Source organism: Callospermophilus lateralis, chromosome 17 (assembly GCF_048772815.1).
Source record: "Callospermophilus lateralis isolate mCalLat2 chromosome 17, mCalLat2.hap1, whole genome shotgun sequence".
Taxonomy (NCBI): Eukaryota; Metazoa; Chordata; class Mammalia; order Rodentia; family Sciuridae; genus Callospermophilus; species Callospermophilus lateralis.
Window position 1 is genome coordinate 57,056,942 of NC_135321.1, and position 20,035 is coordinate 57,076,976.

Consider the following 20,035-nt stretch of genomic DNA (forward strand, 5'->3'; position numbering starts at 1 on the left):
TTCAGCTATAGCTCTTGCTGCATGTTACATTTGGGGGCATGTACTCTATATTGGAGTTATTCAGTTATGGCTGTCTTGGTATATCTGATCTGAAAGAGACAATCAAACTAACCTGTGCTGGAGATTTACACCAGTTGCAGCAGTAGAAATGATTTCAAGTGAAATTTTTTTTCTAGGAGGATCTGACACCAAAGGATATTGAGGAAATTATTGATGAGCTCAAAGCAGGCAAAATTCCAAAACCTGGGCCAAGGTATGCTTTTATTTATATATAATAAGTTTTAATGTCTTTACATAAATTAATATTTCACATAAACAATTTAAAAAATTTATATCTATGTTTATAGGAATTGGCAGGGATTTGGGATATCTAAACCAATCTGTCATGTAGAGCAAGAATTTTGATTTTCTAAAATCCTATCAGGTAATCACTTGATATCTGAATATTTATAGAAAAGAAAAATTTACTACAAATAGACATTATGTTGAAATGAGATTGACCGGAAGTCTGGCTCCCTGTAATTTTCACCTAAAGAACCAATTCTGTCCTTTAAATCATAAGATAATTTTAATACTTATTCCAAATGATAGCTCTTCAGGTACTAGAAATAGCTATTTTTGTCTTCCCCATATCTTTTTTTCAGATGAATATCTGCATTTCTTCGATTGTTCTTCCTATGACATAGTTTTGGTTTCCCATTTTTGTGGGATTTCTGTGGTTGTGACTTCAAAGTGATATTTAAACTGATCACAGTGGTCACATACCTCAATGACATTTTGGTCAGCAAGAAACTACATATGCAATGGTGAGGCTCTATAAGATTAAAATGATGCTGAAAAATTCTATTACCTAGTATTTTTACTATATTTTTTTCTATGCTTATATATGGTTAGACATAAAAATATGTTTATAGTTGCCTGTAGTATTCACTACAGCAATGAAGAGCAGTTGGGTATGTAGTAGGTATATATGAGGCTATGTAGATTTCTGTAAGTACAGTCCTGTGATGTACCTTGAGTGACAAAATTGGGTAATGATGCATTTCTAAGAAACTGTTCTTATAATTAAGCAACACATTTGAGTTATGTACTACTGATCAATACAGAGAGCACTGTGGAACTACCTCCTTTTGTTCCAGATATACTTAGAATAATGTAACCTAATTGCATCAACTCTTATTTCAGTTTAATTACTTAATTATTCACATAGTCAGATAGAAAGCTCAGATCTTTTTCAACTGTTTATCCAGGTTGTTCTTATCCTATAGTTGTATTATATTAGTTTTCTTTCAATTAAACTTTAAAATTTCTTTGAAATTTCAAACTTCTATCGCTAAATAAACCCTATTCCACATCTAAGTGTTCAGTTATTTCATAAAGAATAAAATTCTTTATTAATATTAGCAACACTGATGGTTTCATATAATTGTAATCCCTGTTTTTTTTGTATCACATAAATGTTTTCTTCTCTTTAACACATTTATAGATTTTAATATTCATATAGTAACTGATGTTTTAAAATAGCTATGATGTGCTCTTTATTCCCCTGCCACAGAAGTTACTTTGTTTACTTCATCGTGATAAACTTCATTAAGTAAAGAGTATAGAGTGGTTCGCAATTTGCATTTTAGAAGAATGTATCTATTATTCTAGCAGACTAATGATTCTACTTAATGAGAAAATAAGGTTAGTACAAGGTACTTGAGGGTTAGTGAATACTAATTGACCCTATTGACTATTAACTTCTAACTAACATGTACTATTTTCACCACATTGTGCATATATGCTTGAATTTGCTTTAAGAGATTTGGCATTTCTTCCTGGTTCCTCTCCTTATTGGATTATACTTGCTTTTTCAGGAGATAAAATAGTTCCATTGTGAAAAATCATTCCTGGATGAAAATTAAGTGAAACTTCTTGTCATTTAACATTATAGGATCTTACTGAACCAGTGCTCCTGTCTAAACTTATTCTTGCTTCAAATGTTGATTTCTCCCTCAATCCCCTAAAACATCTGTATTTCATATTATTTTCCACAAGCCTCAGATCCTTTAGTATTTAGAAGTCTTTAAATGAGTTTATACTATTTTTGTAGTTAACCTATAACTTTTCAGTTTTTGGGTGTTTTTAAAAACGATGTAAATCCAAGAGTTGCATGCACTATCATATGTTTGTAATCCCAACTCCTTAGGAGACTGAAGCTGGAGGATCTCAAGTTTGAGGCAAGCCTTGGCAACTTAATGCAACCCTCTCTCAAAAAATGGGCGGATAATGTAGCTTAGTGGAGTGCCCCTGGTTTCCCTTCCCTGTATTGCAAACAGAACAACCCCCTCAAAAACCTAAGGACAGATTTCCTTGTGAAATCCACTTAGGTTCTTTAGGTGGCCCCCTTTGTTTTGATTGAATGCTTACAATTTTATGATCAAAATTTTTGTTTAGAACCTCCTACATCTCTTCTTGTGAACTGGGATCAGTGGTTTATAGCGTTAATCCAATATTATTATTCTCCTGCCACAGAAGTTACTTTGTTTACTTCATTGTACTTCATTAATTACTCAACATTCATGTATTTTACAAACATTTTTTTGAGTGCCTGCTGCATTCTAGGCACTATTTTAGATTGTGCACACAGTTATAAACAAGATAAAGTTCTTATATGTCTTATGTTCTATTGATGGAGACAGACAAATAATGTAATATCTGAGTGAAAAATACTGTGAAGAAAAATGAAGTAGATTTAGGGTAAAGAGAATGGAAGTAAATTTATCCAAGAGATGCCTCTCTGAGATGATAATGTTTGAGCTGTGACCTGAATGATGAGCAATGTTCCATGAAGGATAAAAAAGTTACAATAAAGTTCTGAAGGGAAAATAAGACATCACTATGGTGCAATTGGATGAGTGAGATATATAATAACAAGTTACTGTTGGAATATATCCAATAGGGAATGATATGTGATTTTGCTGAAAATATTGTCTTAGTTGCTAAGTAGGGAATAGTTTTAGAATTTAATGGGTGTTATAGAGCTAAGGAATTATGGATAATCTAACATTTTGGTTTGAGCCTCTCCCTAGTTCCTTTAATATGGAGATGATTTAGGGTAGTGTTTTAATCAGCTTTTTCATTGCTGTGATCAAAAGACCCGACCAGAATAATTAGAGGAGGAAAAGTTTATTTGGGGGCTAATGATTTCAGAGGTCTCAGTCCTTAGACTGTTCCTCAGGGCTCAGTGTGAGGCTGAACATAATGGTGGAAGAGTATGGCAGAGAGAAGCAGCTGACATGTTGATCAGGAAGTAGAGAGAGACTCCACTTGCCAGATACAACATATATATCCCAAAGACATGCCTCCAGAGACCCATGTTCTCCAGCCATATACTGCCTGCCTACAGTTACCATTCAGTTGATTCCTGTCAGGAGACTAATTCATTGATTGGGCTAAGGCTCTCATAACCCATTGATTTCACCTTTAAACCTTCTTGATTTGTCTCATGCATGAGTTTTGCGGGAACATCTAATATCCAAACCATAACATTCTGCCCCTGGCTCCAAAAGCTCTTGCTCATCTTACAATGCAAAATAGACTTTGTCCACTTCAAAGAGTCCCCATGGTCTGAACAGTTCCAGGATTGTCCAAAGTCTCCACTAAGACTCAAGACAAACTTGCATTGTGAGCTCCTGTAAAAATCAAAAGCAATTTACAACTACCCATTATATAAAGGTATAGAGTAAACATTTCCATTTGCAAAAATAGGGGCATAAAAAGAAAGGGTGGGACCAAAGCAAGATGGAAATTCAGCTGGACAAACAAGTCCTGTTTTGTGTCTGACATCTGAAGTACATGGTATCTTGATGTTCTCTCCAAAGGGCTGTAAAGCTCCTCCCCAGTGGCTTTGTTGGTTGTAGCCCAGAGTGTCTCTGTTGGCTTGTCTGTTTAATTCTCACAGCCTTCCTTGGCAGATGTCCCACATAACTGATATTTCTTAATGTTGGGGGTTTCGCTGCAGCTTTGTCTTCCTTCTCACATCTCCATGCATTGCCTTCTCAGGGGCTGCCCACAGGGACTCTGACCCTGTTGCACCTTCCTTGGCCTCCCAGGCTTTTCTTGGTGGAAACCTCTGTGATCCTCTAACTCCAGCATCCTGTAATCTTACAGAATCAGCACCACCAAGGTCTGCTGCCATCTCAAGCAGTAGCCAAGTCTCTAGGGACAAGGCTACAGAAGCCTCTTTGAGTGCCTGGGTGGCTGAGCATGGTGAAACAACTTCCTAGGCCTCTCTGTGCAAGCAGAATGCCCCATAGGTCTCTTTTCAAAAGAATTTTTACTTTTAACACCCTTGAGCCTGAGATGGGTATGGTCTTGCCAACTCCTGAGATGTTCTCAAGCCATCTTTATTGTTTCTGGGCAAGGTCTTTAGCATTAGTTCTGATAATGTCTTTATAGCTCCAATTTCCTTAGCCCCAGTTTTACTCCCATGTTTCAAGGTCAAGTTTTTCAAATCTTTCTGCACTGCTTTCTGCTCCTGAATATCACAATAAACTTGACTAAAAGCTAATACCTATGCCACTGCCTGAATTCTATGCTGCTTGGAAACTTCTGCCAGGTCAAGCATTCTGTCACTTTTAAAATTGGCCTTATAGAAAGTCTCAGAACATGGGCAAAATGTAGACAACTTCTCAGCCAGAATGGCCTCTAGTCCAGTAGTGTCCTTTTTTTCCTCTAAATTTTTTTGAGCCATCTTCACTGTCCATGGTCCCATTGGCATTCTGGTCTGAGTTCCACTAGGAACACCCATTAAGCTCTGCTTGTAACAGTCTAAAGCTTTTCTAGCTTACACTGCTAAACATCTCCAAATCCCAAAAAGCTCCAAAAGCTTCTGAACATGGTCTGGTTAGTCACAGCAATAGCCCCACCAGTTTCTGTTTTAGTCAGCTTTTTTCCTGCTGCAACTAAAAGACCTGACAAGAACAATTGTAAGGAGGAAAGGTTTATTTTAGGGCTCATGGTTTCAGAGGTCTCAGTCCATAGATGGCTGACTTATTCCCCAAGGCCTGAAATCCATGACAGAAGAGTTTGGTGGAGGCAAGTGGCTCACAGCATCGCATCAGGAAGCAGAGAGAGACTCCACTAGCCAGATACAAAATACATATATCTCAAGGCATGTACCCAATGCCCACCTTTTCCAGTCACATCCTACCTATCTTTAGTTGCCACTCAGTTACTAATTTCCATCAGGGGATATTGAGTAAAGGCTTTTAAAACCCAATGATTTCACCTGTGAATGTTCTTGCATTGTCTCTCACAGTAGCTTCTGGGGGCCACCTAATATCTAAACCAAAACAGGTAGTTAAGTTACGGGAAGGAAAGTCAGAAATTTTAGACATGGTAAATGTAAGATGCATATTTGACATTATGGTAGAGTGCTGACAGGTAGATATGTGTCTGGAATTTAGATAATTAAGATTAGAGCTAGATATATTAATTGAGGATTCATCAGTTATTATAGTTTTTAAAGTCATGGTCTAGAGAAGATTAAAGAGTAAAACAGAATTTGTAGTTTTGGGGAAATACTGTAATATTTTTTATTTTTAGTAAGCAGGAACCAAGTAGCACAGTTAACATCTAATAACAAGGATGTCATTTATCAGTAATTCTGAACAGTTTTGAGATTTTATTGATAACAGTTACTGGTGTCTAAACCTATTTTTATTTTCTCCTTATCACCTCTTGTTTAAAAAAGCAAACGTGTGTGCGTGCATGCACATGTACTTGCTTATTTTTCAATATTTTTCAGTGTCTGAAGCCTGTATTTGGATATGGTCTTATCAGCACATGAGAATGAGAACTTTTCACTTTTCCTTCCCCCTTGTTAGTTAATGTCTTACATGTGTAGGATAATGAAATACATTAGGACAGCAATAACAATAATGTGTTAGAAGTCGTTCTTTAGCCAAAATAGCTAATTCTTTTTCATTAGTATTTTTATAATAAAGCTCTCTGCTCACCTTTTTGCAAGTATCAGCACCAAGTCTACCCTTGCAAAAATGATTCAAGATTGATGTGTTTGTGTAGGTGAAAACTTCTTTTTAAATTACTTTTTATAAATGACTTGTATTAAACAATGGTAAGATAATACTCTTGATTTAATATTTTTGAGCCAAGATTGCTCTTATTTTCAATTTAAGGCATTGAAAAACTTATCAGAATGCTTTCAGTTTACTAATACATGATTTTTTTGGTGTGTATTCATTTATAATCCATTTATAAATTTAAAGTCTAATTTCATTCTTCATATTTGGTTTTATAAAGATATCTTAAATTCTGCAGAATTCTCTGGCATGCAGATACTATCCAAATCGTAAGAAATGGATGTCTAGGGTATAGTTCCGTGCAGTTGTTAATAGATAATTCTAAATAATAAAGTAACTTTGGGTTTTTAATATTAAAAGCAAGTATCTCAGTGGTAGTAAAATGATAAGCACTAAATCAATGTAATTTTTCTATTTAATATATAGCACTTTTTTAAGCCATAAAGAGTCACAGAAAGGCTAAGATTCTAGAATGCAAATGAGTTAGACTGGTGCTTATACATATAATGCTGGAATGGCTGAAAAACCATTTATTTTTGAGATTTTAATGAAGATAGGGTAATTAATAGGTAACATTTTAAGTATGTGGTATCAGAAAAATCGCTTTTTGTTCACTGATTAGATGATTAGTAAAGTTATAGGGTTTTCTGGTGGTTTTTATAGCCTTATACTTTAATATGTATTGTGTGAATGGTGGGGAAAAAGAAAAAATTTGCAGTCAGACATACAAGACCCCCTTTTTCCCCTCTAAATATGTTGTGGGATTGTAATTTCATGGCAAAAACTTTAGGAAACTTTGGATTAGATTATTTTAAAAATTACTTCCACATGTAAAATTCCATAATTCTGTGAAGATCTTAGAAAGTATATATAATTAATTATCCCATTTATTGTTCCAGAAACTTTAGTTTTTTTACTTAAATTGATCCTTTGTATTGATAAAGAATATATCAATATTAAGGAATTCATTAATGTATAAAGATTCATATCCAAACTGGTAAGAGGTTTTAAGTTACCAAATGCTCAGTTATTAGTAGACTTCTAAAATGAAACATTTAAATCACATTCCATTCTGACATTTAACAAGAAAAATGTTGTAGGTAGAGAAAGAAATCTGATGACAGGGGAGACCAAAGTCCCTCAAAATAAATTTCATTGGCAGTTAAGGAGCAGCATGTGTACCTATTTTACCTATTAGTAATTAACATTTAAAAAGTACAAAGCCAAGCTGGGTGCAGTGGCACAGGCCTGTAATCCCAGCGACTGGGGAGGCTGAGGCAGGAGGATTGTGGCTCAAAGACAGCCTCAGCAAAAGCAAGTTGCTAAGCAACTCAGTGAGACCCCGTCTCTAAATAAAATGCAAAATAGGGCTGGGGATGTGACTCAGTGGTTGAGTGCCCTGAGTTCAATCCCCAGTAAAAGCCACCTATGAGAGGTAGTATGGGCCTGTAATCGCCAACTGTTTTAATCTTAGCTACACAGAAGGCTGAAACAGGAGGATTGCAATTTTGAGGCCAGCCTGGGGCAATCCAGGAGACCTAGTCTCAAAACAAAAAGGGCTGGCGTTTTGCTCAGTGGTAGAACACGCACTGCACTTAATCCCCATTACCAGAAAAATAAAAAGCCAAATAATTCTTATATTGCTTTTTGTTTTTAAGTTAAAATCATTTTGCTACTTAACCTACATAAATAAGGTTCTGACAGGTAGTACAAACCAGTGACTGCTTTTTGATTTATTTTTCATAGTAAATAAAAAAAATTTATAACGCAGACATACTGATTTCTGATTTTGTAGGCATTGTTCATTAGTGTAAGTTACTTAATTCCTTGTATTGTGTGATTATTATGTCATTTTCTTGTCAACAAAAAGTAATATCCTAGGGCCCTAAAGAATAGACTTATAGGATTGATGAAAGAATATGAGGGGCAAAGACAGAAGGAATTTAAAAGATTAGGTAAAGTTTTCAACTAAAATCTGTGACAGGAACAATGTAAATTAGCAAAGCCAGGGAATGGAGAAAGGGAAAACAGTGTGTAGTGATTGAGCTGATACATAGGTACTGCAATGGACTCCAGCTACAGAGGTCAAATAGGATAGAGGTAAGTAACTGCTTGGAAAAGTGTATGTGGAGATGAAAAAGACAGATTCTTCTGCCCTTTTTACTCTTGGCCCGTACCCCCTGGGAATCAAACCCAGGGACTTGTGCTTGCTAGAAAAGTGCTCAACCACTGAGCTATATCCAGCCCTTCACTTCACTACCTCTGCATTAGGACCTGTTCTTGTTTTCTTTGTGTGGCTGTTAGTGGCCGTCTTTGTCTAGAAACTTAAAAACTCTTATTAATTATACCCTTTAAAAACCAATTACAAATATATTTAAGATTCACTGCTTCTAAGGGACATCCTCCCAGTTGTGCAGATTTCTTCATGAATCCAGTTTCTATTTCCAAATTCATTGTACAAGTGTGTGCTTTCTTTCGATTCACTGTGACCGTGAATGTGAATCTGGAAAGTGTTAAAGAAGAAATGTAATTGCCTAGTTTATTAAAGTGTAGTTTAAAAATGTCTTTTGGGGTTGAGCTATTTTTGCCATAGTTTTTAGCTCTGATCCTTGGACAGATGATGAATACTACCAACCTTGCTTTCTGTATCTGTAAAATAAAGCCAATATCACTTATCTCATTGTAAAGATTAGGTAAGCTAATATATACACACTGCTCACTAGATGGAAACTCAGTGCTATTTATGTATTTTTCATATTTGTGATGAATTTTGATATGGTCTTTATCTTTAGGAAGAAAAAAATGTTATAGTAAATTTATAACCTTATAAAAATTTATCAATGTTCATCATTTATAGTTACTTTAATGTTACTGTGTCTTTCCAGGAGTGGACGTTTCTGTTGTGAGCCAGCTGGAGGTCTTACCTCTTTGACTGAACCACCCAAAGGACCTGGCTTTGGTGTGCAAGCAGGCCTTTAATTTATAATAACTGTAAATATGTTATTGCAAAAATAAAATATTATATACATAAACTATATTTTCTTATTCTACTCTGAATTATCTTTGTAGTAACATAGTAACTTGCTGTAAATATTATGTCAAAATACAACACCATTTTAAAAATTGTTTGCTACCAATGGCTAATTATATAATCAAGTTAACACGTACTGCATTGTCACCCACTTTCAACTGCCAGATCACATTTTATCAATAATATTAGGTTTTTATGAAGTAAAAATTTTATCAAATTTCAAATGTTTTGCCTTCCCATCTTTAACCACAATTATGTTTTAGTTAATGTTATCTTTCTATAAACTTACATTTATGTCAGTACTTCAATTATTTTAATACTTACAGCACACAAATATATATTTTTTTCCAACTGGTACTTAAGACTTCAAGCACAGTGTAGGAATAAGGTAGTTTTGTCTACAACCATTATCACTTTTAAAAAGAAAGGAATAAAACACTTTGACATTGATACTGCAAGTATTAGAATGTTCTTCACCCAAAAAGTAATTGGGGAGAAAACTGGATGTATAATCATGAGTTTGAAAGATTGGTGCACCTGCAAAATTTACTGCTTAGTTTATGGATATTATAATTTAGAAGTAAGAATACAACCGTTTGTAATATTATGACCAATTCAAGAAGTTAGCTATATAGTACATTCGTTTTGCAAATTGTAAGAGCCAACTTTACATGGTCAAATGTAATCAGATTGTTTCAGGATTTATCAGAGTCACTGTTTGGTCTTGTTTTTAACAGAATATACTTTCACTAGTAATTATGATGCCTAAAATTTCATTTCTTTTACAACCCCAAGGACTCCCACATGCTAGGTAAGCGCTGTACAACTGTACACTTCCAGACGTTGTTTTCTTTAAAAATTAGGTTTTTTTTTTAATTGAGAGGATATATCAATAACAGTAATTTTCTAAGCACCACATGATATAACACAAAATATCTTCCTTTCATCTGAGAACCCTCTTAATGGTATTATGAGCAACTTTTTGTTTCTTTGTATTGCATACCATAAATAACTCAAATGTAACACCATTCCATCTCTAGACATAAGGTGCTCTGACTGCTCATTATTATTTGAGGCATCCAATGACACTTACCCTCTGAACTACATCCTCTGCCTTTCTTATTTTTAAATTTTGAGATAGGGTCTGACCAAACGGACAAGGTTAGCTTCGAATTTGCCAGTCTCCTGGCCCAGCATCTGGGCTTGCTGGGATTACAAGCAACTGCCACAACGCCTAGCTTCGTTTTTTTCATATTGAACCTGTTTTTATAGGTGGGAGAAATGAATGTAGAAAAGGAGGGGAAAAATCTCTCTATAACGCGGGCTTGTATTTTATATAGTAATTTGCTGAAATTTAGCTTTCCCTCGAGTTTGAATATCACATCTAAAATCTAGGAACCTCATAAAGGAAGTCTTAAAAACCCTGTAACTACACTCATTAAGGCAACAAATAGGATGCTGAGGTTTTGAGACAACAGTTAGCGTTAAGGAAAAAAGATCCTTTCTCGTTGCCTGTATACTCCTTGGGTAGTTAAGGCATATACAAACTTGCAGATCAATCTCTACTTGGGCAGTCAGAAGAGCTAACACACTACTGCTGTGCTGAGACGTTGAAATTCTCAGGCACTCTTCTGTATCTTTGAAATCCTCAATACCACATACTGAAAATGTACTGAAATTCCTGTTAAAAAGATCATTGGAAGGTGTGGACGGGAGAAGGCATATTCTAAAGCCTCGGAACCCCGCTGGCATGTACACGTCACTGGACTTTTTCGGCATTTGAGCCCATCTAACCCAGGGTACAGAGAGCTCCAGGCGCAGGTGCACTGCGGCCCAGGCAAGCGCGCCCCCGTCTGCCCCACTTTCCGCACTGCGAGGTGAGCTCCCGGCAGTCAGGACCTTAAACCATGAAGTTCCCGCCCTGGTGATCGAAGTGTTGTTTTGCCCGGGTCCAAATTCCTACCTCGTCCATCCTCCAACGGCAGAAATAACATATAAATACCCTATATGAAGCCTCTTCATCGCCGCCACCATTCCCAGAAGTTTCCAGTCACAGCTACTGCTATGGTCGCCGCAAAAGGCGACGACTGAGTCCGCTTTCCCCGCAGTGTCAAAGGAATTTGCGCTGCTTTCTATTCCAACCTTTGGTTCCTCCTCCCTTCCCGGGCCATTGACAGCGGAGAGGAGGCGGACCAGCACGGAGGAGTTCCGGCCCGCATTCCCCGCCGCCTCCAGTTGGTACGATCCGCCTCCCCCGCCCTGCGGCTAGAGAAGCCTCTCAACAGAGCTTGGAGAGGGGCGGGCGCCAGAGGGCGGGGCCATCACGGCGTCCGTCCCGTGCCCACAAGAGTCACGTGTCAGCGGGAGTCACGTGCTCGCTCCGCAGCCAATCGCTGGTCGACGCTGTACTGGGAGCGAGGAGGCTGTGGTGAGAGACGGACCGAGACCGGAGATGTTTTCAAGTCCAGTCCCGACGGCGTTAGTGGCGGTTGCAGCGGCGACGAAGACAACGACAGCGACGGTCACGCGGAGTCACTCGTTCAGGGGGTAAACCCTCCTGTGCCCGCCGTGCCTCGGGTCCGTGCGGGCGAGGGGGGCGTGGCGACAGGAGAAGAGGAAGGAGGGGCGCGGTTTCGAGCCTGTCCCAGGCGCCTGGGAGGAGACCCTTCGGTTCCGCGCTGCTCCCGTCTCCCCTCCCCAGAGCAAGGTAGGATTGCGCCTTGCCCTGCCCACACCACAGAGTCTGCTGCGCGCCTCCGGGCCTGGCCCGAGGCGACGCGGCCTGACAGTGACAGGCCGTTAGTGACCCGGCGCGGGTTCGCCGGGCCCGCCTGTCGCCCCTCCCGGCCTCCTGAGGATCAGTGGTTCAGGTGGGAGCTGCCAGCTGGGCGGGGGCGCCGCCTGGGGCGGGGCGGAGCCGGGTGGAGGGCGGGGGGTGGGGGGTGTCGGGCGGGGTGTGGGGCTTGGCGCTGGCGTCCCTCGCCGCCGCTCCCGGAACATGGCGGGGCCGGCGGAGCTTGTGCGTGCGAGTGTGCGCGGCCCGAGAGGGCGCTGCCGGAGTGCCGCGGCCGGACCCGGCGGGGTGGGGCGGGACGGAGGCGCGCCGGCTGTCGCGCGCTCTCGCCGCCACCCGCGGGGTGTGCGCGGGTGCCGAAGAGTGGCCACAGACCCTTTGGCAAGGGCCGTCGGAGGTACAGCGGACCTGGCGGTGGGTGGGTGGAAGCGAGAAGGGAAAATGTACTCGAGTAGTTCAAGAGAAAGGAGAGGAACCACACTGCAGTTCTGCCTGGGCGTAATCTGTCCTTACCGCATTGGGCATTCAGGTCTCTTCATCGTTGTTCAAGCGCCGGTTCGAATAATGTTCAAAGATCCTTGGAGCAAGTCGGATTCTTGGATCTCATTTTGAAGAGTAATGTGGGATGACGCATCCTCGCGATCCCAAAGCGCTGAACAAACGGTTGTACAAAGAGGTTACTGAGGCTCAGCTGACAGCTGTTTTAATAATCACAGTAAGAAACTGTTCGGCATGGGAAATGAACGACATTGCACTAGTTGAAACTAGGAAACGTTTCAAGCAGTGTATTTGTCGGCATTGTGATTTCCACTGGACACTCGTGGGTAAACCTCGAAGTTGGGTGAAATGTATAGATCTAGTGTTCTGTAACGCTTTGAGATTATTTTTAATCCTGAAATTGAAGTGAACCCGTGTTCTCAGTTATGAATTCTTATATAATTAACAGTCCATTTTATTAATAAAGGAAGGCGACATAGTAAAATGTCTATTTTTGGCTAAAGTAACTGTTCTTATGCCCAGGTAGGTAGTTAAAAATCTTGGGCACTGATCTGTTTCAATTTCTTCAATTCTTATACAAAGGCTTTCCTGGAGATTAGCTCAGAATTGGCAGAACATGTGCTTTATTGGTGCCAAGTGGCTTAAAAGCAAAATGAGATAGTGTCGACTATGTAAGATGAAGACGTTATATTAACTAATCTTGTGGAGAATAGTCCTTAATTGGGGTTAAAAGCAAAAATCTATAAATATTTGAAATGTTTCTCCTGGTGATCATAGATATGGAAAGAAAGATTTTACTACTTAAGAATCTTTTATAATTTATATAGGCACTAGATTTCTAAAGCTCTTCAGATAGCTTGACTCGGGTTAAGCTTAACTATTCAGGGTATGTGTTCTATTTTAGAGACAGGAAAGTTGTTAAAATGAAGGAACTCCTACTGTGTTAAGTGGAAGGAAAATTTGCACTGAAAATAGGTTGTATTTAGTATTAATCGCTTATGGTTTCTATAGTCATTTAGAATTTGTAGTTAGAATAGTTTTATGAACTAAGCAGAGCTGGACAAATGAAAATTTCTGGATGTTTATTCCATGAAGAGTAAAGAAAACAAATATTTGGACAAGGAAAGAACTCAGTAGCTGAAAATATGTTTTGCTGTGTCTGGTATTACTTTCTTTAATAACCGAGAAAATAATTTGGAGACAAGTCTCCAATCAGTATGAATATAAAAGGAAGATGTTTATCCCAATTCCAGTATTAACTTTTTTCCCTTTAGAAGTTTTTGGAAAATGTGACTGATTCCCTTCTTGAGTGGAGAAATGGTAGTCAGTTGGTATATTTGGAAACACTTCCTAGGGAAAGAGATTTTTATTCTCAAAAGTATTAAGAATAATTGTAATTTTTTTCAGTTTCTTGACATTAGCTGATCAGTAGTTAAAATTTAAAACATTTTTTTAATGTTCTAAGAACATTGCAGTCTTGTTTTTTTAAATTTTTTTTTAAATTGTAGATGGACACAATACTTTTATTTTATTTATTTAGTTTGTTTATATGGTGCTGGGGATTGAACCCAGTGCCTCCTGCATGCTAGGCAAGCACTCTACCACTGAGCAATGACTCCAGCTCCCATTTTAGTCATTTTAAAAGGAGAATAGAGGTTAGACTGCTTTATGTATATAAATTTAAGAATATGGTAGTAAACATCTATCTCATAACCTTGAACATATCTCCATATGTTGCTTGAGAAACTGTTGACACTACTGTTTGACTTGTGATTTGTTGCTAACAGCATGTGTTTGTAAAATGCCTTTGCTTTGTAATGGTGGAGTCCTGGAGATTTATCCTTGGATCTGGAACAGACCTCAATTTTTCTAATACATGTCCCTCATTTTACAGATGAGAAAATATAGGCTGGCAAGGTAAAATCACTTACAGCTAGTCTAAAGTCAGGTAATTTTTAACCCTGTAAAACTGTCTGCAGCTAGTTTAAACAGTGTGTGGTTTTGCCTAGAGGTTTTTTTGTTTTTATTTTTGTTTTCCTGTGAGATGCTTATTTCTCTCTTTGAGAATAACTTTATGCACAGGCCTGTAATGCTTGGGAGGCTGAGGTAGGAGGATTCCAGATTCAAAGCCAGCCTCATCAATTTAACAAGACTGTCTCAAAACAAAAAATAAAAATGTCTGGGGACATGGCTCAGTGGTAAAATGCCCCTGGGCTCAATTCCTGATACCTAAAAAAAAAAAAAAAAAAAATATGAAGTCGTGGAAAGAATATTGAAATGTGAGAAGATGACCTTTGTTTAAATTCGTATTTGTCACTTTCTAACAGGTGTTTTTGACAAATCACATTAACTTTCAGAGCCTTGCCTTCTTAATCTATAAAAATATATTAAGTTATAACAGTGTTGGACAGAATAAATGAGAGTAGTATATATAAAACACATTTTATGCTATAAATTTCATACAGATAAAAGGGGACGCTACTTTTTTTTTTTTAAAGAAAAATGGAATTCTTAAAGTGTGACAAGTGACAAGTGTTTGGATCCTTAAGTTTTTGCTTAGTCTTAGCTCTATTGTTTTCTGCACTTGCTGTGTTTCAAATTGTAATTCCCTGTAGGAACATTTTTCTGATCTCCACTTAGTTCTAATCTTAGTAAAGCTGCTTATGAACATTTTAAATATTGCAGTTGTTAAAACCTGTGTTCCCCTAGAGAATATAACATTTCTTCACATAGTATTTGAAAACATTCCTGTATACTCTCATGCATGCATAAGCTGTTTCTTTTACAGCATCTTTTTCAAAATAATTATGAAAGTATCTTAGTCCGCATATGTGGCAGAGATGCAAATAATTTCCTTTATCAACTCAATTTTAAATAGTTCATATTAAGGTCATATGGTAAAGCTGAAATACATGTAGAAATACTTAATGAGTTTTTGTTGTGTTTGCCTTTGGTGTTAAATTTTTTTTTATAGTTGTCAGTGGATCTTTATTTTACTTATTTATATGTGGTGCTGAGACTTGAACCCAGTGCCTCACACATGCTTAGTAGGCAAGTGCTCTGCTACTTAGCCACAACCACAGCCCATGACTTTTGTGTTAAATTTAAACTCTTCCTCTTTAACTTGATAAAATACTAGAAGTCAGCATATCAGTATTATAGTATTACATAGATTACCAAAGTATTTGTAACCTTGAAAATAAAAACAGTGATAATCATAGATAACATTTGATGAGTACTTAGAATATATGAGTATTCTAAGTGCAGTGTTTTATATGATTTTTAACTTTATAAAACATACTGTTATTATTTTAACATATGGTAGAGGAAACTGAACTGTAAATAGTTATGGTGATGTTAGATGTTTACCAACTAAGTAACAGAGTTCATTGTCCCCTTTCTTAACCATTTCTTGGTGCTCTGCCTCTAATAAGGAGCAGTTAACTGGTTTTGAAGACTTTTAAAGCAGCCTTTCTTGAATTTAAGTCTTCATGAAAAATGCTTGGAGGCTGTCTATTCTACCTTCTACTCGTGGTCAAGAAAGAATGGAAAAATCATAGAAAATAGGTCAACAAGTCTTTTTATGAGATGGTCATGTAGTTGTTGCTGTGTAGTTATGGTTTTTTATGTTGTAAGAAGCACGCTATTCTTCTCTGCTACAAAAAGGCTACAGTTGTGAATGTTACAAGAAGGTTGCCTAACAAAATCCACCTTAATATTGATGTCATTCTAATGAGACATTAATTATGATCACAGAAGGAAAAAAGATAACTAACCAAATTAATTTAGCACTTTTGTAAAGGAATAGATCCAGCAATAGAAAATTTGAGCTTTTCCAAGTTAGAAATAACATTTAGACTGGGATTTCTGATTAATAAGATCCTCCAAAAAAAATTCTAGCAAATTTAAATTTTAATTCATATCATTAGAAAATTAGTTTAAATGCAGATATGCTTCCAGATTTATATAAGTAAATTAAGTAATTTATGAAGCTGCAAATTGTAGGATGGAAGTTACCCTTTCTTTGTTTTTTAAGAATTTTAAAAATGGAATTGTTTTTGGCCAATTCCATAATATCTGTTTACTGCACTAATATTTATTCAAAATATATAATAGTTACATTTCTGGTTATCAGTTTTTTAAAAAATATTTATTCTTTTCAGTTGTAATTGGACATAATATCTTTATTATCAGTTTTTATGTGGGCCATAATGAAGGAAGTATCACAAATATTAAGTATACATACATTTTTCTAACTACCCTACTTAGTGAAAGAGTTACAAGTGTACTACATAACTTCTCAGATTTTATATCATCTCTCCTCCTATGTGGGACATCGTCAGCATTCTGATTTCTGTAATAGAACAAGAACCATGTATTGCATTCTTCTGCCTAGAAATAGCTGTATTGACTCAAAAGAGTACCTTAAAAATTATAGTGTTTGGGCTGGGATTGTGGCTCAGCGGTAGAGCTCACACTTAGCATGGGTGGGACGCGGGTTCGGTTCTCAGCACCACTTAAATAAAGGCATTGTGTTGTGTCCATCTACAAAAAAGATTCATATTCATTCTCTCTCTCTCTCTCCCCCTTTAAAAATTATAGTGCTTTGTATTTTACAGAGTACTTTTTATATCTATATCTTTTGAATTTTACACTCTGAGATAGGCAAAACAGTTTGTCAGCTAATCTGATGGTATTAAGCTATGGATTGAATCTAGGTTAAAATTATCTGGAGTGATCAACTTCTTTGAAATTCACTCATGTATGAGAAGCATGGGCAGAGCAGATTTTAATTCTATTTAGAAATTTCTTGATTAAGGAGAAGAACTTTTATGAGCTGTATAGTAGATACTGTTATTTTCATTTATGACAAGAGTAAGTATTTTACGTGTCTGGTTATGAAAACACTTGAACTAGTTGTCATTGGAGTATCTCCAACTCTAGATACTATTGAGAATTAACTTGGAATTTAGGAGTGTTATAAAAATGTCAATCTATTTGAGATTCTTGATTATGATCAGCTCAATTCATTCATACATTTACAGTTGAGGTGATTATTTGGTGGTTGTCACTCAGCCTTCAGAAATTATTCCTATCTTCAAGAATTTGTAAAAACCTTGCTAGTCTGAAGAAGAGTATTCTGTTTGAGCTACAGTTGAAAAAATACCTTTTACCACATTTTTTGTCCTTCTTTTATTGAAAGTAAATAAGAATGATTGGCAGCAAATTGGCTTACTCATCACCCCCCCCCCCATGGCTCCTCCTCTTTCAGGTAAGTGTTAGTGTTCTCTTGCTTTGCAAACACCCAGTGAAAAATTTGTACTTATATATACTTATATTTGTATTATTAAATATAAATCCTATTACTGCTGTTGTATTTGAAAGCTTTTATCTTTAGTTGTGAAAGATACTTGACTCTAGCTATAGGAATTTTAATCATTAGCTAGTATGTAGAGAAATAATCTGTATCCTTTTGTTATAATAAAACTCTAATGAAAAGGTGAACAATTTTTCTTTTTTTTCTTCTTTTAGAGAGAGAGAGAGAGAGAGAGAGAGAGAGAGAGAGAATTTTTTTTTTATATTTATTTTTTTAGTTTTCGGCGGACACAACATCTTTGTATGTGGTGCTGAGAATCAAACCAGGGCCGCAAGCATGCCAGGCAAGCGCGCTACCGCTTGAGCCACATCCCCAGTCCGAATTTTTCAACCTCTTAATGTACAACCTTCGTAGTATATTAGAGAGTGTCATCTGTATCTTGTATGTTACAAATATTTTTCCTAATTTACCATTTATCTTTGCATCATAACTCTTAAAGCAGCAACTACTCCTTCGCAAATCCCAGAAGTAGCTGGGTTTCTACTGACTCCTATCTAATTGGAGTGATACTTTTTTAAGCTCTTTTATTATTTCATTCACATCCCTGGTCCAAGAGTTTCTGTTGCCTATAGCTTTTGTATACACTTCTGTTAGCCAAAAAGAGAGTCCTTTGAGCACAAGGAAAAACATGGAGTCTCACACTTGAGTCATACTCATTATGAAGTGCTAATTGACTGATAGAGGTATAATTACAAATACTCTACATTTGATAATCTAGAAATTACATGGAATTCAAATGGAAGAAAGATCATTGGCAAGGTTCTTAAGTTGTAAGGTTTTGGGCTTCATGCTAAGCTTGTATCTAAAGAAGATAGTCTCCTCTTATGGGAAGCTTTAAGTCTAGCAGGAGGAGATAAATTACTTAAAACAAGGATCTGTAATTAGGAAGAGTTTCTGTGAGTGTTGTAGGTTTTTTAATGAACAGGATAAAATCTTTGGAATTTAGGCTGTAAAATAGGTCTCCAAGTAATCACAGTGAAATTCCATATCATGCACAACCACAAGAATGGGATCCTAATTGGAATAAGTTATACTCCAAATATGTATAATAATATCAAAATACATTCTACTGTCATGCATAATCTAAAAATAACAAATAAGATAATAGGTTGCCAAAAAAAGGCTAAGAATCACTGACTTGGAAATTTATATAACTCTTATATTCTTAATAGTTCTAAATTTCTTTTTTAGGCATTTTTATACTGTATTTTCTTTAACAAACAAAGCTTTTAAATATTTGTACCACTAGTGAGATTTTCTTTTTTATTCCTTCAAAAACATTTATATGGTTATATGTTAGTAAATATTTTATTTAAAAAATGAGACCAAATATGCACTTATTTTTTCCCATTGGGAGTTGGAGTTATCAAAGAACCAACCTTTCATATTACTTTTTTTGTTTTTGTTAATTTTTTTGTAGTTGTAGATGGACAGAATGCCTTTATTTTGTTTCATTTTTATGTGGTGCTAAGGATGAAACCCAGTGCCTCATGCATGTGACGCAGGTGCTTTGCCACTGAGCTAATGCCCCAGCCCTTCATGTTACTTTGTTACAGTTATTAGGTTGTAGTGAACTTACTCTGCTCCAGTCCCTCATTATCTTATTTCTTTTGTCAGCGTACTTTGGCAGGAAACAGCTTATAATTCTTAATTATTCTGGCTAGAAGAGCTACCATGACACATAAAACTATCTTAAACCACTGTAGAGTGTTTTCCTTTTTAATGCCCTGAAATATACAGTAGTCCTAGATTCTTATGTTTAGTATAGGAGGGAGCTAGGTTTATGTTGGAAAGTGTGTAGGAAAGAGAAAAAGTAAGGTAGTAGATCAGGACTAAAGTAACACCTAAACAGTTCAATCCTGGTATGAGGTCCTGGAAGTAACAATTGTAAACTGTAATTGAAGTAGTGTTAAAAACCACAATATAGTTGGGTCAGGATAGAAGTGGCATTGTATGTGAATTAGAAATTGCTTTCCTGTAGTTTGTTAATTACAGTTCTCCATAATTGCATGAAGAGTTTGAGCAGAAGTAAAGAAGTTTTGTAGATCACAGACTTACATTGCAGAAGCAGTGATTATTGTAAACTCTTTTTTAAAAAATGATACTAATCTATTTTACTTTATGTGCTACCATTGCAACTACTTGTCATCCCTGCAATTAAGAGTTATTTCCATTCATTTAAGGCTAAAGTATGTGTCTATGATTTTAAAAGAAAGCTGTAAGAGTGAGATAGGGTACTATTTGGG

General features: G+C 36.8%; 2 protein-coding genes across 7 annotated transcripts in view; both read left to right on the plus strand.

The window, feature by feature from the left end:
- Ndufv2 (NADH:ubiquinone oxidoreductase core subunit V2) overlaps positions 1-9,126 on the plus strand; it is a 29,674-nt gene extending 20,548 nt beyond the window's left edge. The window contains exons 7-8 of the mRNA XM_076836679.2: positions 177-253; positions 8,975-9,126. Coding sequence (XP_076692794.1) covers positions 177-253; positions 8,975-9,068 — 171 coding nt within the window. The 3' untranslated portion in view covers positions 9,069-9,126. The remainder of the gene's footprint in view (positions 1-176; positions 254-8,974) is intronic.
- A 2,390-nt stretch (positions 9,127-11,516) lies between these two features.
- Positions 11,517-20,035, plus strand: part of Ankrd12 (ankyrin repeat domain 12) — a 116,777-nt gene continuing 108,258 nt past the window's right edge. For 5 of the 6 annotated variants that reach the window (XM_076836676.2, XM_076836672.2, XM_076836674.2 and 2 more), the window contains exon 1: positions 11,517-11,827. The gene's annotated coding sequence lies outside the window, so the exon portion shown is untranslated. Of the gene's footprint in view, positions 11,991-20,035 lie in introns of all 6 variants that reach the window. The other variant, XM_076836673.2, reaches the window with a different exon arrangement.